General features: G+C 54.8%; 1 protein-coding gene across 1 annotated transcript in view; it reads right to left on the bottom strand.

The window, feature by feature from the left end:
* WNK2 (WNK lysine deficient protein kinase 2) overlaps positions 1-25,917 on the bottom strand; it is a gene marked incomplete at its 5' end in the record, with an annotated part of 158,323 nt that extends 132,406 nt beyond the window's left edge. Inside the window, one exon of the mRNA XM_079706772.1 lies at positions 25,240-25,917. Within this exon, the coding sequence (XP_079562898.1) occupies positions 25,240-25,917 (678 nt within the window). The remainder of the gene's footprint in view (positions 1-25,239) is intronic.
* Between the last annotated feature and the right edge of the window lie 506 nt (positions 25,918-26,423).

Below are 26,423 nucleotides of genomic sequence, written 5' to 3'. Positions count from 1 at the left end.
AGGAGGCTGGTGAGCATGGGAGCTAGCAAGACAAATCCCACTGGCCACTCCCTGCGTCAGCCCCGGCTCCCCTACAACCTCCCAACCAGGAGCACTAGCCTGAGGTGGCTCCAAGGCCCAGCAGGCAGAGGCTGGGCGGCAGCCACCCCTACACCTGACCACACCATGAGTCTGGTTTCTAGGAAGGGCTGGCCCCACCCCAGGCCACTTCTCCAGAGGGACACCTAAAGGTAGATATGGACGCACCATGGACGTGGGTCAGCCGAGATGAACATCTCAACCAATGACAGCACCTGTAGGGAGGAGCGGGCAGGACAGCAAACACTGCCCAACACCAGGGCTGCGCTGTTGACCAGTCACTCCTCTGGGGCCTCCTCGTTGGCCCCACTTCCTGTACAGGGTTCCCCTGTGGCTGGGGCACCCTAGGGTAGCAGTGGGGTGCAGGGTCCTTGTAACAATCTGCTGAATGCTACGGACACTCCACCAGAAAATAAAAAGTATTTACCCTCCCCCACACACCTCCAAGCCTGGGAACATGCAGACCTGCAGCGCTGGCTGCTCAGGAGCAGAGAGGAGGGAGAACCCAATGCCTCCTACTGCAGAAGGCCCCATCCAGCCAAGTCCTCTAAGCCCCACCCCAGAAAAAAGTGGCCCAGACTCACTCCTCTCCTGTCCAGAGGCCCTGGGCAGCCCAAGTAATCTGACCAACAGAGGTAAGATGACCTCACGGGCCAGGCTGCAGACCGATGGCCTCAGGCTAGTGTCTGCTGAGTGAACATGCTCCCAGGACTGGAACATCCATGGTGTCCCTCTGGGCCAGGCACTGCTCCAGGGTACAGGGCAGGGGGATGTCCCTCTGGGCCAGATGCTGTACCAGGGATGCAGGACAAGAAGCTGGGGCTGTCCGTCTGGGCCAGGTGCTGCACCAGAACACAAGGTGGGGGGAGGCACTGACAGATGGACAATACATGCGATCAAGGCCACAGAGGACCACAGAGGCTCAGCGTCGTCTGGAATGAAGGAAAGCCCAGTGGCTCCCATCTGCCCCAATCCTGTGAACCAACTCCTTGGTTCCTCCCCAAGATGGCAGCAAAAGCCCTGGGGCCACAATCAAAACAAGACAGCAGGCACATGGGGCACATGCATGTGAAATGAGCGATAAGGTCTGGGTCTGACTCCTCTGAAGAGAAGGGAGCCCCACATTCAGCACATTCTCCCCTAGAGCCGTGTGGCCTAAGACAATAGCTACAAGCCACATGTGGCTATGAGCACTTGACATGCGGCTGGTCCAAACTCAGATGTAATCTAAGTGTAAGATATACACTAGATTTCTAAGACATAGCATTTTTAAAAGGAATTTTTTGTCTCATTAATAATCTTACATTAATTAGGGCTGCTCCTTGAACAATATGGGGGCTGCAGGCACTGACCCTCCACACAGTTGAAAATCTACATACAAATTTACAGTTGGCCCTCCATATTCATGGTTCCACATCCACGGATTCAACCAACCACGGATTGTGTAATACTGTGGCATGTATTTAGTGGGGGGAAAATCCATGTGTTAAGTGGACCCATGAAGTTCAAACCCGTGTTGTTCAAAGGTCAACTGTACATGTTAAAAAGATGTTTTTGGTATATTGAGTTAAGGAAAATATATTATTAAAATTAACTCTACATGCTCTTTTTACACTTTTTTTTTTTTTTTTTTTTTTTGCGGTACGCGGGCCTCTCACTGTTGTGGCCTCTCCTGTTGCGGAGCACAGGCTCCGGACGTGCAGGCTCAGCAGCCATGGCTCACAGGCCCAGCCACTCTGCGGCAAGTGGGATCTTTCCGGAACGGGGCACGAACCCGTGTCCCCTGCATCGGCAGGCGGACTCTCAACCACTGTGCCACCAGGGAAGCCCTCTTTTTACACTTTTAATGTGGCTATTAAACTATGTATTACACATATGGCTCACAATACATTTCTGTAGGACCAGTGCTGCTCTGCCTTAGAGCATTGGCACTATGCAGTAGACTAGACACTGAAAGGCTGGGTAGAGCTTCAGAAGTCTGACACGGACTGCTGAGGAAGAGAGGCCTCAGAGAACACGCAGGCTTTAGTCTAGTCCCCCCAGGAGGACAAAGTGCTAGGAAAATGGATAAAATGGAACAGAGCAGCCCTCACAAAGGCTGAAGCTCAGCTTTGAATCAGCTCGATTTCAGACTGGATTAACATGATCTCCTCTGATTCTAACTGCCTCTGGGAACAAAAGTAAATCTTCTTCAGAGAAAGACAAAATCACCCACAACCTCCCTCAAATACCTCCATAAGTTTTAAACACATAAATCTGAAATGGCCAGGCAGACTAGGAGACAAAGCCAAATGAGAGAAAAAAAGACAATGGCAATGAACTACAAGAGGACCCAAATATTATAGTTATTAGACACAGACTGTAAAGTCCTGATTAGTGTGGTCAAGAAAATATATAGTGAGACAGATAATTTCATCAGAACTAAAATCTATGGAACAGGAATCAAATGGAAGCTAAAACCAAGAAATGAAACTGGGAACTCAATATATGGGTTTAACAGCAGGTTAGACACAGCTAAAGACAGGATCAGCAAACTGGAAAATAGGTGAGTACAAAATATACAGAGTGTAACATGGAGGCCAATGGATGGACAATACAGGAAAGAGGATTTTAAAAAACTCATAGAACACAGTGAAAAGGTCCAACCTATGCAGAAATGGGGTTCTGGAACAAGAGGGCCTAAAGAATGGAACAAAAGGAATATGTATAAAATAACAGCCCAAAGTTTTCCAAAACTGAAACAAGACATCCAGACATTGATTCAGTAAGTACTATAAACCCTAACCAGGTTAAATACAAGGAAAATCACACCAGGGCACATTGCAGCAAAACAAACCTCCTGCAAATTCAAACACACAGGAAAATCTTAGACACAATATCACAAAAGGCAGGCAGGGGTGGGTAGATGAAATTCCATGTTCCAAGACCCCTGCCTTGCCCAGGATATGGTAGAAGTTCTAGTTCATACCAGGCTTTAATAACCAAGGATACATTGTTGTAATCTCTAGTTGGACTACTAAAAAACTTAGAAAAGAATGCATAGCAAATTTTCTAAGTACAAACTCTAAACTGCCCAAAGCCCAGAGTTCTACGATTGGTTCGTCCAATAACAAGGCAGACACACCTGAAACCACACCTTAGTTGTTAAAACTACCACTATGTGGATACACAAGTATGCAACGAAATAATGACCAAAAATTACAAATACACAGTGAAATGAAGTAAAATGAAATGACAGGTGAAATAAGCACAACACCCCAATTATCCTGCTCTCTGTCACCCTCCATCCTGCCCTCCTGGGTTATCCAGCCCTATAGCCCAGGTCTCCCCAGGGCATACTTGCAAAAGACAACCATCTTTGTGGCCCCAGTAACCTATGGGACGATGGTATGGTCTTCCCAAGATCAGAACAGAATCCCAAATCCAATGCAGAGCTAGTGCTCAGTGGGGCACTAGCTCCTTTCTGTAGGAGGGTTTGCTCCCCGGGGGGTTGGTAAAGCCACCTCCCCATTTCACGACCGAGACGTACAGATGCCACGTCTGGCATCCCACAGGGGCTTCTCTGCCTCCACCTATTAGGTCTCACCTCCAACAGCTGGAAAGGCTCCTGAGGCCCAGGAGCGAAACTCAGGTCTGACACCCTGTGAACTCAGGGTCAGGAAAGCTGGTGTCAGTGAGTCTCTCTCCTTGTCACTTACACCCTGATGGGTGAAGAAATGCCTCCACCTCCTCCACAGCTGCATCTAACTCTCCCTCAGGCAAACATTTACCAACAGCCATGACCTGCTATACAGCCACACGCTGGGCTCACTAAGGTGACCTTAAGACAAGACCCCTGCCTTTGGTGCTCAACCCTATGAGCCATGCAAGTCGGTGCTGCCCCCATTTTACAGAAGAGGAAGCTGAGCCTCAGAGAAGCTCAACACCTCCACAAGCAGCAGGTCAGAACGCAACACCCGGCCAACCTGGCTCCCATTGCCTCCAGGTGCGTGCAGGCTCCTGGGAACATGGTTGACTTGGGTGAAGCATGGCTGCAGAAGACGGGCAGATCTCAGAGTGGGGTGCACACACCGCTCCAGGTGGGGAGGCCTGAAAGAACCCAGGACGCATGCACAAGCAGAGAGCAGGGTGAGTTCCCGAAGTTCACCCTCCAGCTCACCTTTCCCAGGGCTGCTCTGCAGATAACCAAGTCCTGCTCATACCCCTTCCCAGACAGCCTGCCCCAGTCAGCACCCAGGCTATGGCAGGCACCACAGCCACCGGCACAGGATCATGTGGCACCTGGCCTCCCCCACACCCCTCCCAGCTGCACTCACTCCAGAGTCTCTTTACCCGGCCCTAGGAGCACAAACAGCTCCACCTCCCCCAGACCCCTGGTTCTCCCCAAATATACAGGCAGGAACATCACAGTGTGGAGAGATGGCAGGGAGAGGTGGGGATGCCACTCCCCATGAGGGACAGTGCCCAGAGCAGTCAGCACGTCAGCCACCTGGCCATGGGGCCTGCCCACCCAGGTACGTGGGTCAGAGCCCTGACTCTCCCCGACTCCATCATCCTCACAGCACAACTCCCCTCCCCACCAGAGCCCAGAGCCTTGAGAAGGCGACAGCTCTCTTCAGTGACCTTCAACACCCTTCACTCCTCAGACCACACATGGGCTCCTCCCTTGCTGTGCCACAAGGCACCCACAACCCCCTAGGTCAGGGCCAGGACTTAGGCATCACGCGACCCACATGAACCAGCCCCATCGGCTTCCTTGCCACTGACATGGGGAACCTCCTTGTGTGGTCTGGCAGCACGGGAAATGCCTAAGACAGGTGTAGATACTCGGCCAATGTAAACCACAGGACACAGCCGGCTCATTTGCTCACGGCCTTCTCTGCCGGGGTCACCATCATCTCGTAACTCTTGGCAACCATCCTCCCTCTGACCCCTGACCCAGGAAGAAGCCTGGCGGAGGGTACCCTGCAAGGCCACTGGGCAGTGGTGACCCCCAGTGCTCATACCACCCTCACTAGACTACCAGAGGCAGGTGCTTGCCCAAGGCCGCACAGCCGGACGCTCAGCTCCCTGCAACGCAGGATTTGTTGCCTCTGCCGGGCACAGCTGTCTCCTCTGAGCTGCTCCTCCTCAGCAAGGCACCCCAAACCCTACATCTGAGCAGCCAGGCAAGTGCTGAGCACAGCCCGACTGCACGTGTGTGAAGGCGCACACGCAAAAGGACACGGGTAGGAGCGGCAGAGACACATGCAGAAGCAAGTGCTCACACTTGGACCAGTGACAGGAGTCGGGTGTTTCTCCCCCGTAAAAAGCTATTTCCTCTGCTGTATTTAAAATATTTCTCAGAGAACACAGCATAAGAGAGTGGCAGATAACGTTAACACAAAACCTCCATTTTCAGTTGCTCATGCCAGCAGGCACCGCAATCCAGGAAGCGCACCCACAGCCTGTCTCGAGCCCTGTAGCTCCCACCTGGGACTCTCACTCTTGTGCTCCCCTCCAGGGAAGTCATCCAAAACCACGATGCCTGTGTGTGTGTGTCTGGAATTCTTCACTGGATGGTTATTTATAATTTCAAGAAATAACCAGACATCCCAGGCCTGGCAGCAGTGATGTGGGTCACGTGGTCCACGGGGCAGTTACAAACCCCAAATACTGAGGAAAGTGGTGAGGCAGGCAAGGGTGAAAAGCACCAGGCTGGGATTTAATAAGATTCACACAGTGAGAACAAAACAGCCAATGAGAATGGGGGCTGCGCTCAGGGAGGAGGGCACAGGGACTTTTTTCTTCCTTCCCTCTGTTTCCCCCATTCTCTGCAATCTGCTGAACTTCATGAAACTAAAAACAAAAAGCACTCACCGGCTACACCCCCGGACCACGTTCTGGGCAGCAGCAATGCTTACTGCAAGGCTCTTTTCCTCCCTAGAGTGAGGTTACCATGGCATTTATTTCAAATGCTCCCTTTGGCATCTGTTCTATAAATGGCTTTGGCTTTGCACCGAACGCACTCACTGGAGACAGAATTCCTGATTCTGTAAAACCCACAAATGCTGAATGCTTCTTCCGGTTGAGTTCCATCTCCTCCAGGGGGGCAAAGGAGAGGGACCAGTCCAATCCCCCTGAGTGTGCACTGAGCACTTACTGTGTGTTGCTGAATGGGAGACGAGACCCTCTGCGGAAGCTGGAGGGAACTAGGGTCCTGCCTGTCAGGGATGGCAATTGAGGTCCCCCCAGAGATCTGGGCAGGGCTGACCCCCCAGGTCTGCACTTGGGAGTTTATTTGAGAAGATAAAGTACAGGAGACTCCTGATAATAATTCAGGGTGGGATGAGGTTTGTTATTCTACTTTTCTGTCCTATTTGGAATCTCCATGATGCTAAGTCAGCAATAACAATTGGGATGTTCTGGCCCTCAGTCAGCACCAGTGGCCTTGCCTCTGATTTGGACGCCCTGGGCACGACCTTTCCAGGGAGACCTGGCCAGGCATGGGCATCATGGGCAATGTCAGGGCCCCCTGCAAGCTGTCATCACCCCCACTTGGAAGATGAAGAGATGATGGGTCAGGGAGCAGCTCTTAGTCACCCTGGGGTGCAGCACACCCAAGCCACCTCCCCAACAAGGAAACCAGGAGAGGGGGCTGGACTCCCTCCCCGAGGGGCCACAGTTCCCCACCAATGGCAGCAGATGCACTGTGAACCATCCTCAGTGACTCTTCCTCAAGGGCAGGCCCGGCACACGTCAACCCCAGCACTGGCTCACGGGAAGACCTGTCCACCCCCTCAGCCATGTGGCCACCAGCCTCCCTGGTGTCCCAATCAAGGACACCTGGGAACCCACAGCCCCCAGCCACAATGCCAGGGTGTGCCAGGGCCAGACAGGGTAGATCCCACGCCCCTGGGGTCTCCTGGACATCCCAGTAGCAACCCCGGCAAGGGGCGAATTTGCGTCAAGGCAGGTGCCACATGTTGGGGTCACCTATAATCGCAGCTGCCAAGACCAGGGTAAGGGAGGGGTACAGTCCAAGCCCCCAAAGAAATGACGGAAGAAGCTGACCCCAGAGATCATGCCGTCCATGGGCCTTGGGGGGACAGGAAGACGTCTCAGAAGGAGATGTCTAGCAGAAGTGCCCAAAACCACCCTGGTGGGATCAGTATCCTCATCTGTAAAATGGGCCCTGGGCAGCATCACAGGAACTTGCAGCATTAGGCTCCACACAGGGCCAGGGCTGGGTTGGTGCCCAAAAAGGAAATGCCCCGGGTACTCCCAGTGAGCTATTATTATGACCACTGGCTCAGGCCCAAGGCTGAGGGGCTTCAGTCAAACCACTTCACACGTCCAGGCTCACCCCCTGGGTTTCTCCTGTTGTCCAGAGTCACTGCCTAAAGCCCCCAGTACAATCTGTGGACCCCATGATCTATGGCCCCAGAGGCTGCTCAAAGGAGCCAGCATCTCTGACTGAGTCTACAGGATCCCATGGGGAAGGGCCTGCATCTACATAACCACAGGGTGGCTCTCAGGCCCAGTGCCCCCCAGTGCAAAGGCCTCCTTGAATGCTGCCCCCAGCTCTGTCTGTGTAGTGCTCACTCAGAGAGTAAAAGTCAAAACTGAGCATAAAAATCTCTCTGCAGTGCCAAAAATACCTCCCCACGGGATGAGGAGGCAGGCACCGGTTTCCACAGCAGCAACTGTTGCTATGGATACAGGGCTCCTGCCAGAAAGGGGTGGGGACAGAGACGGGGCAGGGGGACTAGTGGGGGAGGGGAATACAGCAAGGGGATATGGGGGGACAGAGATGGGGTGGAAGAACAGAGAGGTACCAGCAGGGGGCAGGAGAGAGGCTGGTCAGCTGGAGGGAGGGACCTGGCCACCCCTGGCCCTCATGCCCCCCATCACTGGTAAAGCTGATGTGCAAATACAGACTTTGGGGAGGGAGGTCGCTAAACAGTAATACTTGTACCTGAAGGGAAGGAGGAAAACAGGATCTCCCACAAATGTGAACGCTTTTCTGATTGGAGCGCAACAAGTCCAACATATTCCCCCAGAGAGCCTTGATTCCTACTATTCACTGACTTCTCTCACCTAAAACTGTTACCTCTCTCAGCCTGTGGCGAGCAGCAGGACGGCCCTCCAGGAGGGAGCCTGAGGGAATGGCCATAGGACAGCTGGCCGTGGCCTCTCCTGCACTCCCTCTCTCCCTGCCATGGAGACCCCAGCCCTGGGAGATCCCACCTGGCAGGTAAGGTCCCCTCAGCTCTGTGACGGGCAGATGCGGGCAACATGTGCCACCAGCCCCAGAGCCAGGTCCTGGGCAGGAGCTTTGAGAATAGAACCCTAAGGGCCCATGGGCTGGCTGCTCAGCCACCCCTGCCCAGAGGTTCCCCACTGTGCACAGGCTTCTGTTCACAGCTCTCCCCAGAGGCCTCCCTACCCCTCCGTGGGGCCACAGGCTGTTCATCACATGTCACAGTTGGAGGCGTCATTGCTTTCTGCCTCCCCCAGCAGTGATGTGAGCCAGGAGGCTGCCTGCGTGGACAGGTCCCCAGGAAGGGGCCACGGCCACTCTCTGTCTCTACTGATCCCACCACCTCACATGCAGCTGTCAGGCCCGTGTCCGTGAACCCTGTTTTCGTATCAGCCCCCAAGAGCCTGCAACAGCCCCTCATACCCATTGACCAGGTTATGACACCACCGGTGTGTTTCCTTGACCTGAGCCCCTCGGCTCCAGCGCTCACGCCAGACACATCTCTCCCCAAGCCAGCTGTCCCCCGACACCCACCTGGGGGAGCACGGTCCGGAGGCTCCACCAGTGGCTCCACCCACAGCCCATAAACCCCCGGACATTCCTCCCACGGGCGGCCTCTCCTGGCCTGCTGGGTGTCCAGCCCCGAGCTGTGCTCTGTCCACCAGGAGGCAGGCTGGCTAGCTTCCTGTCACTGCTGTACAAGCTGCCACCACTACAGCCCAAACAGCACACATTCTCTCAAAGTTCTGGGGGGCCAGAAGTGAGAAGGCAGACTCGTGGGCAGAGTCAAGGTGTCACACGTCTCCCTGCTTCCTTCTGGGGTTGCATGGAGAATCCATCCCCTTGTCCAGCCTCTAGAGGCCACCATGTTCCTCAGCTCATGGCTCCATCCTCCATCTTCTGTAGTCACGTCTCCGTGGGACCCTCCTGCCCCCTCTTATAAAGGACCCAAGTGATGACCCTGGGCCCACCTGGATAATCGAGGATCATCTCCCACCTCAGAGTCCTCAATCCAACTGCATCTGCAAAGTCCCTCTAGCCACACAGGTGGCATATTCAGAGGTTGGGGTATAAGGCCGTGGACGCCTCCATCATCTAGCTTCCCACACCCCTTCCTGGCCCACCTGACCCTGGGCCTGGACCCAGCAGCCGCCTACTTCAGGCTCCCTTCCAACCTTCCTTGGGGCCGGCTGTCACCCAGCTTCACGCCTCATGTTGAGGCGGCAATGCCATCTTTTTTAATTCATCTTTCCCCTCTCAAAATGAAGAAGGAAGCCTCACGTGGGCCCTCTTTCATCTACTTCCCGACTATCACTGCCCACGCAGGCACCATCTGTCCACGTTGCCATGCCTGTGTCCCCTCCTGGCCACCCCACCTTCCTCTGGGCCACATCCCGCCCACCAGGCCCAGTGCCCTCACTCCAGCTTCATGTCACAAGCCAGGTTCAGCAATGCATGCTCAAGGCCCCCGACAGTGCCCCCCACCGCCTGAGTCAGACTGGCTGGCCCCCTTCCCACAACCCCCAGGAAAGGCCCTTCCAGGCCCGGCAGCGGGGCCTCCAGCCTCGCCCCGCCCCAGCAAGACTGTGGGTACTCTGAGTGGGGGACAGGAATCCCAAGCAAAGGCAGCCCAGGGCAGTGGAGGACATCTCCAGCAAGCCCAGCCTTCATGGGCCTCAGAGATGAGCTAGCCTCCTGGGGCCGCAACCCAGGACTCAATGAGAAACGTAAGCACACACGTTAGCACAGGGCCTCGGTGAGCTTTCAGGAAATTGCTGTAGCTGTTATCACGACCATTAATAATTATACTCAGAGGCAAGGTCCTTTGAAACCCTCATAATTCAACCTCCAGCAAACTACACCTACCCTCCTCTCCGCCCACAGTAGTTTCCTTCCTCCAAAGAGAAAGCCCAGCAGAAACCCTTTGTTGAAAGGCCATCAGCCATGGAGCACCCGCCTGCACCCACCCACTCCCCAGGGGCACAGAGGCCCACTGGCAGTTCCTGCCCCGCCCAAGGAGAAAGGCTTCACTGCCTGGTAGGGCGGTGGCCCTGACTCCAGAACCCTGGAGGCCTGCTCCCCGGCGGCAAGGCTGACTCAAAGGGCCTGTCTTTCCCACAGAGGCGCCCACGGGGCAGGCAGGCCTCTTCTCTGGCACACAAACCCAAGACGACAGACACAAATGCACACCAAGGCCAGCAAGGCCTGATGGGGCTTCTTCACCGCACACGCAACCTGCATAAGCAACAGCCAGTGGTGGGGAAGCCAGGGTCAGGCGCCACTGCTGCCACATGCAGGCCACAAGGGAAGGACTATGGAAGCAGGACCACAAGAGCAGGGCCACAGGGGGCAGGGTCATGGGGGCAGGGCCATGGGGGCAGGCATGCAATGACAGCCATGACAGCCCAGCTAAGCCCACCAGGGCCTGACAGTACTGGCCAGCCACAGACCCCTCTGCTGTACAGTCTGGCGCCTGTGCCAAACCCTAGTCCCCCGGCTCCTCTGCGTTCCTCCCCAGGACCTGTGGCCAGGGGTTTGTCCCAAGTCACATCTGAAGGGCAAGATCCCACTGTGACCTCTGGCCTGGCCGGCCCCACTCACAGAGGCCCAGCCTGGCTCCAGGTGGAAAGTTGGCTACGCTGCCTCCGCTCTGCCTTGCCAGATCAAGGACACAAAGGGCCTGCCTCAAAAATGCATCTATAAAACTCTCCAGGAAGCAGCCAGCAGGGCCAGAACGTTCCAGAGTCACCATCTTGCTCCCCTCCAGGAACAGAGCAGGGCTTTGTCTTTTATCATCACCGTCATCAAATATTTACAGAGGCTGACAGACATCTCAGGCAGGCCAGCCCGGAGCCAAACACCACGCTTCCCAGGACAGGCGGAGGTGCAGGCAAGTAGGCAGGGGGCAGCCAGAGGGGTGAGGTTTCCTGCAGGGTGGCCGCTGCTCTCTCCGACGGGAGCAAACATGCCCACCATGGGTCTGGGTCCTTGTTGTCTGGACACAGAACCCAGAGCAGGCTGCCTCTATGCTGTCCCCACTGCAAGAAGTACACAGGAACAGGCTGCAGGGCTCTCCATACTCAGCACTCCCGGGAAGTCAAGTGCAAGGGAGTGAGTAGGCACCCACTCCAGCCCAGGCGAGCAGGGGCCTAGAGCTGCCAAGGACAGGGAGACAGCAGCCCCGGACCCCCAGGCCCACCTCAGCCTCCTCCCTCCAATCTGTTACGGTCCAGACTGGAAACCACCCAAGTCTGTCCATGGATCGACAGGCAGACTCTGAACACCTACACAGTAGAAAAGGGACCGACCTGCTGATCGCTGCAGCCAGGGCTGAGCCCCAGAGGGCATACTGACATGTGTGGGCCGCAGACACAGAAGGCTGAACACACACTGTGTGATCTACGTGCAGGAAATTCTAGGGCAGGCAGGCGATCTACAGGACAGTAGGCGGGCAACAGGACCCGGGGCCGGGGTTACAGGGAAATGTCTACCTCTGCCAGGTAGGGCTCACAATGCACTGACCTGCTCTGTAGGCTCCAGCAGTCTGACTTCCATAATAATAAAGCAACGCCCCTCTACTGTTCAGCTTTTTATTGTCCTTTACTTTCAAAGAGTACCATCTATCCCTTTCTTCTTAAAAACTCTTTCACTGTTTATTTTCATCTGCTTTTGCTTCATTTTATTTCTGATAGCTTTTCATGTGTTTTGCCATTTTTCCCTAAACTCATCCTGTCCTCTTCCTCTGAAGTATGCCTAGCTGAGTTTATTCACTTCCAGTCTCCTTTTTAACCTTCTTTTCACAAACAGCAAACGCAGTCATCTGTGCATACCTCCTCTCAGGCTGAGCCAGGTCTGCGGCCACAGCAACCAGACCCCAGCCCGGGCAGACCACCTGAGGGCCCCAAAACCCACACCAGTCCTGTATGTATCCCAGGGGTGCTGTCCAGGGGATGTTAACCTCCAACTTGCAAAAGCAACTAAGCAAGATGGGAGGGGACAGGCAAGCCCTTCTGAGGCTGGGCCCCAACCCCCATGAGACAGGATAGGTGGGGAAGGTGGGGAAGGTGGGTCCACTGGCATCTAAAGGCCAAGAATCCCACTCACAGTCAGGGCCACCAATGCCTGGGAACACCCTTGCCTCTACCACCCCCAGGAACCAGCCTCCACTGTGGGACTCCAAATCACTCACAGCACCACACCTGTGCTAACAGAGAAGTCTCAGTGTTCTCCGACACCCCCTGGTAAAACCAGAACCCCCAGCTGCCCAGCCTGGCCACCCAAGACACCAAGAGCCAGCCACCCTCCCCACCCAACACAGCCCCTACCCCTCTCCAAGAAATGGCTTCCCCCCAACTGATAACCTTCTCCCCACATGGTGGCTCCAGGTTCAGGACCACTCAGCACACACACAAGGCCCACAGTCCAGGCCCCATGCCCTCAACCCAAGAGTCCTCACCCAGAACGCTCAGAGGCAGCTATCATGGGGCAGAACCACCCCAATCAGATCTCCCTAGGGAAATGTCTGGAAGCTTGTCAAAGCACAGACAGCCACCACTGAGGGCAGCTTTTGTCCCCCTAGGAGCCCAACAGTCCAGGTGACCAGGCCAAGACCTACATCATGCAGGGTGGGGGCAACCATCCCAAGCAAAAGCTAGAGCATATCATTCGCATATGTCATAGGTCTAGTGCATAGCCAGGGAGAGGCGGGGTGCTGCTTGGGTCCCCAGGGCCCGAGAATGTGCAGACATCGAGACTGTTCCATAAGGTCCCCTAGAACCAGCTCACTCTGCCTGTGGCTGTGGCCATCCAGACCGAGACCTTTGGGAACATGCTTCCAACTGGGAACACAGGATGGCCCCAAAGACCTGAGAGGATGCAGGGGGTCTTTCAACAGTGGCAGGGGACCCTCGCAATGCTGATAACCAACGACCCTGCAGTCCCCTTAAGTCAATTACTGCTATTGCACAAAAACACTTGAGGATGGAGTATTTCCAAAATCCAAGCACACATGGGCCCCCACCACACCCAGGAAGGCACCTGGTGACTGCACCCCTTCCCTGCCCCCCATCCAGTCTCCTCCACCCTTCAAGCTTTCAATGTTCTTCCAAAAAGGCCAGATTTCCTCTCCTGCTTGAAACTCTTAATTAAAGAGGAGAAATGCCTCAGAACCTGTCAAGGCAGGTGTCAGTGGATTGCTGCTGGCCAATGCAGCAAGAGGACTTCCTGGCTTGAAGACACAGCACAACAGCCAGCTCCTTCTGGGGGACCACAGCAGCACCCAGGCTGAGAAGCTGCATCCCACAGGGTGCAGGCGGAAGCACCCTGACATGTCTGGCCCCAGTCTGGAGATGAGAGGAACATGCAAAAACCTGGGCCCAGCTGTGGGCAGGGCTGGGTGTGAGCCCACCCTGAACTCACCCCCCAGGGGAAAGGGGAGGCTCGTGGATCCACTCATCCCAGTGCTGGGCTCTCACCAAAGCTCAAGGAGGTGGGAGCTGCAGGCCACGTGGTGATTCACCATCACTGCACACGTTAGCACAAATGCTACAATTATGACTTTGCAAAATACCCAGAACATAAAAAAGAGACAAGAAGGACATGTACCAAAGTGAAAACAGCTACGTCAGAGGAAAGAGATTTGGGGCAGTTTTTTCTTTTTCAGGTTTCAGCATCTGTCATGTCCGTCACCCAAGCCCTAATTTAGGTAGCTTGAAACGTCCCCCACAAAACCCCACAGTGGCCTCCCCATCCATCATCCGCCACCTCCTCCAACCTCACAACCCCCACTCATTGGAGGGGGTCCAGGGCTAGCACGTTGTGGGGAGGGACTGTTCTAGATTAAAACTGACATGACAACCAAATGCAATGCATAACTCTTGACTGGATCCTGGATCCAAACAGGAAAACCATCAGGAAGGCACAGTCCACGTCAGACGTGTGGCTGACAGCACCCAAGTTAGATTTGAGTGTGACACTGAGCTATGAAAACTTGTACGAAAACGTCCTCACTCCTATATGAGATGTGTGCTGAAGTTTTCAGGGCAAGGTGGAAATGGGCCAGAATAAAACCTATGCAGAGGTACAGAGATAAAGCAGATGTGGCAACATGTTTACAACTGGTAACTCCAACTTCCCCATCCATGTTTTTCAAAATAAAAAGTTTGTGGGGAAGTGTAAACTGGATTGCTGCCAGAGAGGAGAAAGCTCAGAGAAAGAGCCAAGAGGAGAGGGTAGGGCCAGCGGGTAGACAGCTGGGAGGCCATGTCACAGGGTCCCAGCCACAGACTCCTGGAGGTGAGAGGTGGAAGGAGCAGGACATGGCAGCCCCTGGAGGCACCTAGAAGCAGTAGGGTATGTGGGTTGTTCTGTTCGGAAGACAGGCCCAGGTGGAAGAGGGCCTCATCAAACATGGGCACCAGTCAGATCTTGGAGGGATGAGGTAATGAGCACCAATAAGACCTTGGGGGGACAAAGTAACCAAGACAGACACGGGCAGGCACTCCTCGCACTCGCCCACTGCCTGCCACCCCTGTCTACCAACAAAACCCACTGTGCCCAGCCCCAGGGAATAGATCATAACCCATCTATGCCATCAAGCCTCTCCCAGATGCCCTTGCAGCTAAGGGAGACCACACAAGCTCATTGTAACCAGAAAAACCAAAGAGGCTTACTAATAAACGTTTTCCTGTATGGATTAAAATATGGACACCTTACCTAACCACCACCTAACCACCTGCTTGCTTCCTGTCTTCAAATATGGTTGTGATGCCTGGAACTATGGCAGCCTTTCTGCCACCATGAGGCGACGAGACTGGGGACAAATCCAACGAGGCTGAGGAAAGTAGAAGAGAAAGAGGGACAGCACCTTTCTCCCTGCCAACACTGCTGAGTCACTAGGGCCCTGGACAGGCCATCCCCAGATTTCAGATTCTGGGGATGGTCAAAAGTCTGCACTGCTTAGCCACACTTGGCTTGCAGCTAAGAACTTTCCCAGCTTATCCACTCCTGAGAAAGCACACAGACAGCCAGGAAAGCAGGAGGCCTGGGGGGAAAAGTGGACATCAGGAGGTCAGGTCCTTCCAGGGCAGCTTCTGGCCTGAGACAGGTAGGGAGTCTTCTCAAGGGCAAGTCCAGCTTTCCATGTCTAGATCCAAGTGCTGCCAACAGCGCCACCAATAAGTGAGATGGGAACCCCCATGTCTGCAATGTCTGCAACGCAGCCAAGACATGCCATGGGAACATTGGAAGTCTATGTTCCAATGTTGGAAATGTTGGAACTCTACCAAGTCAGCCAACACTCCTCGGGGCCCATCCTGGTCCCATGAGGTGTTCGCAAAACTAAAGAAAAGGTGCAAGGGGTGCAAGGCCTCCCACACCCTGTCAAGAGCTTCACAACACAGCGAGTACTTTAAAGGCTCTGAGAAGTCCCACAACAGCAATTCATGCTTGACCCAGCACTCTTCAAGCCTATTTAGTAACACCCCTTTCCAAAGCAACCCTCTGAACACACATGGAAAATGACAATCCAGGGGAGAGGCAGGAAGCGCGCCACCAGCTGCTGTCTCTCAGTGTGAGCTTGGATGTGAGCCACCTTCCCTGAGTCTCCTTCTCATCTATGAAAACAGAGTCCCAAAACTTCTCAAAGTGGTTCTGAGGACCTGATAAACTCACACATGGGTCCAGACATCCAAGAAAGCCCTCACCATACCACAGCTTCTTTCCTGCCCTCCTGCCCATGGCCAGCTGACAGCCAGGCCTGAACCTCCCTGCCAAGGAGGCGCCCGAAGCCAAGCCAGGACAGCCCTGTGCAAACCACCAGGACTTGTGGGCACCAAGCCTCGCCCAGCACCGCTCTCTACTCCACTGGCTCCTCCGCCCATGTGCCTGCGCAGGGCTTATGCCACGCCATCTTTAATTTCTGGAGCCACCATAGAGAGACCCCACTCCTGAACACCTGGGAAATACCCCCAGCTCAAGGGCTGACCAGCCTTGGTCCTCAGGGAGGTGGCGCATGAGGGGGACCATTGGCCAGTCCTCCTGACTTGTGCCATGAAGGCATGAAGACCGCTTGGCACAGGAGCCCCTGAAAGCAGATGCTCAGGGAGCCCACAACCCAGGGCCACCTCTCTATGGCCAAGGACGCTCTGCCCAGCCTGCAGCCTTCCCCCAGAGCACGGTTGGGCAGGGCTTTCTGGAAAACCCCTCCAAGAGGACCGGAACACAAAGCACAAAGACAGGAATGGACCCCAAACCACAGCCTCTCCTTGCAAACCAATAAATTGCATTAAGAGACACTCTAGAAACAAATAAAAAGATAAATTTTAAAAGCAGTGATGGGACTTCCCTGGTGACGCAGTGGTTAAGAATCTACCTGCCAGTGCAGGGGACACGGGTTCGATCCCTGGTCCGGGAAGATCCCACGTGTCGCAGAGCAACTAAGCCCGTGCGCCACAACTACTGAGCCTGCTCTCTAGAGCCCATGAGCCACAACTACTGAGCCCATGTGACACAACTACTGAAGCCCACGTGCCTAGAGCCCGTGCTCTGCAACAAGAGAAGCCACCACGATGAGAAGCCCACGCACCGCAACGAAGAGTAGTCCCTGCTCGCCGCAACTAGAGAAAGCCCGCACACAGCAAGGAAGACCCAACACAGCCAAACATATATACATAACTTTATTTTTTAAATATATAAATAAATAAAAATAAAAGCTGTGACACTTAGTAACTATAGCTGTATTTATAAAAGATATACATGGGGAAACAAGAACTTGAAGGTAATGTGCAAAAATAGTAAGTAGTTATATTCACTTGAATTATGAGTAGTTTTTTCATTTCTGCATACTTCTTTAATGTAGCTGTTATACTGCTCTGTTTTGCTTTTTAATTAATGAACTATTTTTTTAAAAGAAGTTCTCGGCTTTTAGAAAGATTGAGCAGAAAGTACAGAGTTCCCTTGTATTCCCTCACACCTGCACACAGTTTTCCCTATTATTAATATCGTGCATTGGTGTGGTACTTTGTTATAACTGGCATTGATATTATTATTAACTAAAGTCATTGTTTATATTATGGTTCTCTCTTGGTGTTGCACATTCTATGGGTTTGGACAAATTTACAGTGACATGTATCCGTCATTACAGTATCACACAGAATAGTTTCACTGCCCTAAAAATCCTCTGTGCTCTACCTGTTCATCACTCCCTCCCCACTAACCCCTGGCAACCACTGGTCTTTTAACTGTCTCCACAGTTTTGCCTTTTCCAGAATGTCATATAGTTGGAATCATACAGTATGCAGTCTTTTCAAATCGGCGACTTTCACTTACTAATGTGCATTTAAGCTTCTTCCATATCTTTACATTGTTTGAAAGTTCATTTCTTTTTAGCGCTGAATAATATTCCACTGTCTGGATGTACTACAGTTTATCTGTTCAACTACTGAAGGATATCTGGGTTGCTTCAAAGTTTTGGCAATTATGAATAAAGCTGCTATAAACATCTGTGTGGGCTTTTGTGCGGACATAGATTTTCAACTTATTTGGGTAAATACCAAGGAGCATGATTGCTGAATGATAGGGTAAGAGTGTAAAGTTTTGTAAGATGTCGTCATACTGTCTTCCAAAGTGGCTGTACCATTTTGCGTTCCCACAAGCAATGAATGAGAGTTCCTGTTGCTCCACATACTTGTCAGCATTTGGTGATGCCAGTATTCTGAATTTTGGCCATTCTAATGGGTGTGTAGTGATATCTCATTGTTTTAATTTGCATTTCCCCAATGAAACTCGATGTGGAGTGTTTGTTCGTATGCTTATCTGCCATCTGTATATCTTCTTTGATGAGATGTTTGTTAAGGTCTTTAGCCCACTTCCCCCCACCCCCACCCCCGAGCTTTCCTCTGTTCAAGAAGCCAAGGTCAGAGGCAAGGAGGGAACCATGGTTCCGTGTTCCCCTTCCGTGACCCACAAAAAAGGTCTTGGCCTATTTTTTTTTTTATAATGACGAATTTTTTCTCTGAACTTTATTAATTTATTTTATTTATTTTTGCTGTGTTGGGTCTTCGTTTCTGTGCGAGGGCTTTCTCTAGTTGTGGCAAGTGGGGGCCACTCTTCATCACGGTGCACGGCCTCTCTTGTTGCGGAGCACAGGCTCCAGACGCGCAGGCTCAGTAGTTATGGCTCACGGGCCTAGTTACTCCGCGGCATGTGGGATCCTCCCAGACCAGGGCTCGAACCCGTGTCCCCTGCACTAGCAGGCAGATTCTCAACCACTGCGCCACCAGGGAAGCCCCTATTTTTTAATCTGGTTGTCTGGTTTCTTATTGTTAAGTTTTAAGAGTTCTTGGTATATTCTGGGTAACAGCCCTTTATCAGATATGCGTTTGACAAAGATTTCCTCCCAGCCTGCATCTTGTCTTCTCATTTGCTTATAGGCCTTTGCAGAACAGAAGTTTTTCATTTTAATGAAGCTGAACTTAGAAAGTTTTTCTTTCATAGATCATATCTGTGGTGTTGTATCTAAAAAGTAACTGCCAAACCCAAGGTCACCTACATTTTCTCCTATGTTATCTTCCAGGAAATTTACAGTTTTGCATTTTACATTTAGGTCTATGATCCATTTTGAGTTAACTTTTGTGAAAGGTATAAAGTCTGTGTCTATATTCATTTTTTTGCATGTGGATGTACAGTTGTTCCAGTACCATCTGTTGAAATGACCATCTTTCTCCACTGTGTTGCCTTTGCTCCTTTGTCAAAGGTCAGGTCATATATTTATGAGTATCTGTTTCTGGGCTCTCTATTCTGTTTCATTGATCTATTTCCCTATACCACGCTGCCTTGATCATGTTTCTTTTATTCTTTTCCAAAACTTTAACATTTATTTAAAGAACACTGACATAAATTGGAGGTAATGATCAAGTATTCCAGGAACTCTTAGAATTCAAGTCTCTCAGGAACAGAACTGGATATGAAAAATACTTGAAGCAGGAAAACCTACAGCTGACTCAGGTTGCCAACCTCAGACAGGCTGGGCTTCTGCATCCTCACCAGGGGGCCTCTCCACCCAAAACACAGCTCCTGGATTGTCCATGGCCAGAAGCAGATCCTGATCTGCTTCTTAGAGATTCCAGCTGCTTCATTCACACCCTTTCCTTATCTGCAGCTCAGCAGCCAGGTGCTCAGGTAGAGCTGCAGGGGCACAGGCCCTCAGCCTGCCTGCACCTGGAGGCCCCTGGGCCACCCCAGGGGCCCACCTCCAGCCTCAGGCAGGCCTCCCTGCTCCTCCAGGTTCAGCTTGCTTTCCACCTCAATCTCAGTTTCTTAAACTGTTTATCTGCAGGGTGAGAAGAGGCTTAACTCTGAGTGCCCGCTCCCAGCAGTGCTGCATACTCGGCGCTGAATGTACCTCTCCACAGTCCCCATGGCCCTGTGAGAGTTGGCTAGCACCATCCCCATTGCACGGACGGGTAAACCGGGGTTCAGAAAGGCAGGTGCCCTCTCTATGGCCTCCCCACTGGGAAGCTGTGGGGCTGGGGTCCGAATGCAGCAGGACAGGCTCCCAGAGTGTTTGTGTGCACTGCACAGTGTGCCCTGCCTGGCTGCGAGGCTCCTAAGCACCCCTTCCCACCACCTCAGGCAGATGCTGGCACCGTTCAGCCAAGGCAGACCACAGAGGAGACCCGAGCCTGTGGCCTGAACCCCTGCAGGACTGAGTCAAGCTCTTCTCCATCGAAGCGGTGACCTACAGCTCTGTGTTCTCACCTTCGGCATCATCCAGCTCCAGCCTGAAGCCAGCCCAAGCTACTGGCCCCAAGAGATGCCTACAGCCAGGCAGAGGGCTGCTAGAGTCAGCCATTCTGGAAGGTAAGTGGCAGGCACCCAACAAGCCCAGCCAGCCCAGGACCACAGGACAGTCTCTCCACAGACTGACTCCCTTGCTTCTTGCAGGCCTCTCGCAAACACCCCTCCTCTGTGAGAACCTGGCTCTCCCACCTGACTCTCCTGCTGACTGTGGTACACCAGGGCTGGAACCAGGACACATGCTCAAAAAATGCCTGCTGAGCCAATAAACCATACCAGCCTGCGCTGCTGAGCCCGGACACGAGACCCAGCATGGGGAACCCCAGGGAACGTCCACTCTCTATGCTCCTCTTATCAGTTCTTTCCCTTGCCACCATAATGTTCCAGCTAGCAGTCCACCAGCAAAGCTTCACCCACCTCAGAGTTACCCAGTCACTACCTGGAAATGGCACGAGAGGTGGGGAGATGCCCACTAGCCCTCCACCCAAGTTAGACAGTCTGGGGATCCTCCCTCTGGGGTCCAAGTCACTGGGCAATTCAGGCCTAAAACGCTCAGCCTGGTACCCTCACACGCCAGGGCCCTGAGGATACCTTGAGGTATCCTCAAGGCCACAGGAGCACGTGCTTCCAACAGGGAATAAGCTGCAATGCCCAATGAGCCCACAGTGGTGACCCACAGCTCGGGCTGCTTGTTCATCACTGCTGACCACACTCACCTCCCCAACAAAGCTTGGGGATAGGGGAGGGGCCTCTGGGTTCGGGATGCCCACACTCCTGCACTGATGGGCCCCTCCCCAGTGCATTTCACAGGCCTCTCAGGAAGTTGGCACCAGCCTTTCTCACCAACCAAACCAGCACTGTGGTCAAGATGACACATGAAACATCATTTGGGAAAGCAAGCTCAGTGTTGACACCCAACTGCTTTCAAATTACACCTCTTCCAACAAAATTGCGCCCTTAGAAGATTTTTTTAAAATAAAAATATAAAAGCAGGGTGACCGCCAACCAAATTGAGTTGAGCCCTTTCTAAGCATCTTGCTCCAGCAAGTGAGCACCATATCCTCTGCACATCCCCTCATCTCCCCACGTCAGCCAGATCGGGCTGCTTGTGGCTCCTCTGAAAGCAACACCTGACCCTCCCACATGAGGCCACAGGGGAGACCTCTCAACCCTGGGCCTGCGGCTGCCCAGCACCACAGGGCACGTGCCTGGTCTATGAAAGGCGATGATGCACCTGTATGGTCAGGTGTGTGAGCTCAGCGCCCAGTACAGGTGGGGCACCCACAGCCATGGGAGAGGTGCCAGACCACACCAATAGCAGGCAGACCTGGCCACCCTCTGAGGACAGCAAGGGGACCGACATGCTCAGCACGGCTGCACACGACAGGCGCCTACAGGCATTATCCACTGCCACGGTGCAGGAAGGTGACACAGAGGTCTGGCTGTGGTGGGTGAGTTGGGAAAAAAACGAGTCCTCCATGGCCACACGAAGGAGACATCAGCAGATCCTGCGGTCCCCACATCCACAGCCTCCCCCTGGCCTGGAGTCCAGGCCATCACCACCCCACGGGAGCCCAGCAACCTCTACGCAGTGCAGAGCAGCAACAGGACAGCTTCATGATGACACCTGAGGGGTCCAGACACCTGTCCCTGGCTGATGGGGGCTCAGGCCCCATGGTACCTCTTCAGGACTCTCATGGCCCTCAAAGCCCCTGCAAGTATTCCAGGCAGAGGGTCAAGGACTGACACCTCCATGAGGCTAAATGACTCCCACACTGGGCACAGGCCAGGGCACAAGCGAGGGAAACATGAGTTGCGGGTGGAATCCCCCAAGAGGCCGTGCCCAACCCTGTAACCGCAGCTCAAAGCAGCCTTCTGTGAGGAGGAGGCAGCACAGAGGACCCTTGGAGACAGGGGCCTGCTGACGGGAGGGAGCAGCACTGACCAAGGGGGCTGAAAACCAAGGCTCTCTCCAAGTTCTCGAGGAAGACACTTAAGCAGGTGGTCCAGGAAAGGCCAACAGGCCGCCTCCAACGAGGCTTCTAGACACTGTCTGGGATCTGGGTTGGCTGCATTTTCTCTGCTCGGAGGCCCCACCCATGGCTCAGAGGCATCAGCAGGTGAGAGAGGGTGCCTGAGTCACCTGAGACCATGTCAGTGGTCCACACCTACCCCCACCCCAGGCAACCCAGAGTCAGCCAGAAGCCTCCAGCTATCCCGTGCACTGTCTGACAGGATGGGGTCTGTGAGGGGCCAGAGCTGGCCACAGGGACGTGGGAAATGTGAGCCAGAGTAAAGGCAGTGGTTCTGGGTGCATTTGTACTTTCCCTGTTGCTCTTATGTGTCCTGATGCCAGAAATGAACATTCATTCAAAAGAAACCAGAAGGGGAGGTAATATTTTAAAATGGCTTCCCCCCCAAAATCAATGTCAGCTTCAAACGTCTGGAGAATTCAGGAGATGAAAACACCTCGCTGGCTTTCACTGTGCTATGAACACATATTGCTCTTTCTGCAAAGCTCTTTCGACACTAAATTATAGAAGGAAACTGGAAGTCACGGGGATCTTACATCCTCCAAGCCAGACTTATTAGGTCCAAAAATGCGGCCTTTCCTCCCCTTGGCAGGGAACCCTGGAAAAAGCAAGCGGGTGACACTGTCTCAGTTCTGCGGGAGGCAGGCAGGTGCCAACATCCCCCATGGTCCCAAGGTTGAGAGGAGGAAACAGACTTTTGAGGGTCGATTTCCAGGGCATTCCAAAGATGCCAGCTGAGGAGCTTATGGGGTTTGGGGAAGGGAGGGTTGGAGGGCAGGAGGAATACTGCAAAGCTCCCCGTACTGAAGGCAATGCTCCTGGCAACCCACCCTCCAGTGGGAGCCCTGATGCTTGGGAATTCTGGGGGCTGGGTGGAGGATGAACGTCTCCACCCTGTGCACTAGGAAACCCCCTCCCCAGGCGCAAAGCCAGCATGCCACCTGTCGCCCTCCCTGGTGCTTGGTGGTCCGAGAGGACTAACCTGGCGCCCTGCCCTCCACCCTTATCTCCTCTCCTAAGGACGGCCACGCCAGGTGGCCTCTTCCCATGATGCTGCAATCCCCCTCCACCATATGCATCCTCACAGGTGACCTTGGTGGGCTCTCAACAATAAAATGGGGGAAACAACAGCCTCCTGTTCGGTGAAAAGGAGAGTGCACACACAGCAGGCTCTCAGCTGCTGTCCTAAGCTGGTTCCCAGCCCCCTCTGGTGTAAAACCCTCTCAGACCTACCCAGCAGAAGGCAGCTGACCCTAACTGCTGCATATCAGCCCTCTTGTTGGGGGAGATACAGGAACAGCTTCCCGGCTGGCATGGGGCCCCCAGTAACTACTGTATAAGAAGCAAAACCAGACAGATTAGAAGCCATCTCCCACTTTCCTACTCCCACCCAGAGTACAGGAGTAAAAGCCCCCTGGACAGCAGCCAGGCTCCACTCTGGTGCCGCCCTGCTTAGAGACCCAGAGGCAGAACAGCTTGCCTCGCCTTAAAGGGAATGGGAATTAACAACCTCCTCCGAGGGTCACATGCGCCTGCAATGCCTCAACCAGATCAGCAGGGCTCTGCTGCTGAGGTCTAACTCAGCTCCTGCCTGCTGCAGCACCCCCACTCCTGTCCTCCACCTGCAGAGGCATTCCGCAGCACAGGGGTGCTTGGAGTGCCACACCAGGTCACTTGCAAGAGCGAGAAGGTGAGGAGGGGAGGTACACAGCCACACTCTAGAATCAGGAATCCTCTTTTCCCTCTCCGGGCTTCCCTTTGCAGGTCCTCTCTCCCCTGTGCGTTCACACACAGCAGTGATGCCCGGCTCACTCCTATGCCAACCCAGCACATCATCCCCAGGGCCCCAGACCACAGACCACTGAGGCCACCCCTCAGCAGGTCCCCGAACCTGCAACCACGAGGGAGGGGAGTTCTCAGTCCCTCTCAGTGAGGGGGACTCAATAGGCCACCCCTGGCTCCACCGTGAAAAGGCCCTATTTCCACAACAGAACCAAGGAGCTCTGAGGAGGGGTGGTCTCCGAAGCTCTTTGTCTCAGGAGAAAGGCTGAGGACAGGTGGGCACTGGACAAATTAGCCAGCTCACGTATACACACACACACACAGGCCACCCTGCAGGGGCCCAGAGGACAAAGCAACCAAATCCCACTTCTGAGCCAAAAAGGCAGGCTGCCTGCAGTGTGGCAGGCGGCCTGCGTCAGGACTGGCAGGCCCAGCTAACTTTCCAGGGCGCTGGGGTAGGCTTACATCCGCATGGCCAGCTCTCACAGGGTCCAGCCCCATGCCTGACAGCTGTTCCCCCAAACAAGGGAGGGCCAATAAACACCCACTGTGACAGGTGCTGCCCCAGCTTCCACGGCCGGCCCAGGACAGCCTGAGTTACCATTTATATAATCTTCCAGGGCTGGGGCTGACTTAGCCAACATGAGGGCAAGGTTATGAAAAATGCAAGTCCAGAGCCTTTGCATCCACAAAAACCAAACCAAAACAAAACCAAACCCCACCTGCATTTTACATGACTGGGTTTTAAGACTTCTCACATATCCATTTTGTGAACTAACAGGACATAGTGACAACACTTCCAGGCTTTGCCCCAGAGCCCACCATCCCTCACCGTAAACAGACCCCAGGTGAAAAGCCCCTCAGACATCCCCAACTGGGGCATCTACACTCTGCAAGACGCAGTGAGGTGCTCATTGAAGAGCAGCTGAGAGTCCCCCAAACCACCCTGTGACCACCTGGACACAGGGCGCTGCAGCCCACACACTGCTTCTGCACAGACACAGACGATCCAGACAGCCTGGGTCAGTACAGCCCAGAAGAAGGAGCGGCACTGATCGGCACTGAAAGACATGCCCTCCAAGTGCCCAGTCTCCATCATGGGCCCACATCGTGCCACACTTAGACACCACACACTGGGAGGTCCGACCTCCATCACCCAACCGTCACCACACAGACCACCAGCACAACCAACCACCCACCCAGAGGGTGACACACAGATGGCCGCTGCCAGGGGTGGCTAAGGCCAGGCATGGCCCGATGCCAGAACGCACTCGCCCACCACCCACCTGCGGCCATCTCGCCCCTCACCTGCAGCTCGCACCAGGCTACCTCCACCCAGGTCTCCGTGTCCAGCCCCTTGTAGACCGTCTTGAAGGAGCCGCGGCCAAGCTCAATGTCGAACTTGAGGAAGCGGCCGTCCAGGGAGGTGGCCACAGCCTTGAGGTCGTCCTCGTCGTCGTCCTCCTCCTCGGGCTCCTCCCGGCGTGCGCGCCCGAGCTCTGGCCTCACCTCGAGAGCCCCCACGTCCTCCTTCCTCGCGGCCGCCGCCGCCTCCTCCTCGCGGGGGCCGCCCTCGGGGGCAGGCGCGGGCGAGGACGCGGGGTCCGGGCCAGGCTCCTGCACGCCCGCGGGCTCAGGGCCGGGGACAGCAAGGTCGCCCAGCGGCGCTGCAGGAGCGTCAGGCGCGGGGACGGCCGGGCGACCGCGGGCGCGCTCGGCGATGAGGCGGCGTGTCTTGCAGAGTAGCAGCACCCTTCGCTGCAGCGGCTGCGGGGGCTGCGCGCCCGGCGACTCGGCCCCCTCCAGGCCCAGCGGCTCCTCCTGATCAGAATCCACCACGCTGCGTCGCAGGAAGCGCTGGGGCCCGGGCCGCGCCGCCCGCGCCCGCGGCACCGCCGCCGGCTCCGCCATGCCCGCGGGCCCCGCACCGCGCCCGGCCTCCATCAGTGCGCCGGGGGCGTCTCGGCGGCCGCCATCGTCGTCCATCTCTGCGAGCAAGGACACAGAGGCCCGTGTGAGCGCGGGCCTCGCCGCACCTGCCCGGGACGTGGGATGAGACAGCGCCGCCCCAGGGCCCGCGGCCTGCCCGCCCCGGCCGCGGAGGGGCCTACTGGGCTGTCCCTGGGGCGGGCGGGGGGTGGGGGGCTGCAGACCGGACCAGGAGGCCGGGCTGGGTGGGAGGGAGCCGTGCCCTGCTCAGGCCTGGGCCGGAGAGGAGCCCTGCTGTGCTGTCCCGGGGGACACGAGGGAGGCTGCAGAAGGGGCCGGAAGGCCGGGGAGAGGGGCACCTGCGCCCTGCCCAGCCCCGGGGAAGGGGGCCTACTAGGATGTCCCTGGGAGGTGGGGGTGGGTAAGACGGGGCCGGGAGGCCCGGGCTGGGGGAGTGGGGGTGCCGTGCCCTGAGCCGCGGAGGGGTGAAGAAGGTTGGGGAAGAAGGAGGTACTGGCCAGGCGGCGGCTCCACAAAGGACGCTGCCCGGGGCGCAGGAGGGG

This window comes from Hyperoodon ampullatus (assembly GCF_949752795.1).
Source record: "Hyperoodon ampullatus genome assembly, chromosome: 6".
NCBI classification, from domain to species: domain Eukaryota; kingdom Metazoa; phylum Chordata; class Mammalia; order Artiodactyla; family Ziphiidae; genus Hyperoodon; species Hyperoodon ampullatus.
This window is presented reverse-complemented; position numbering and strand designations above follow the sequence as displayed.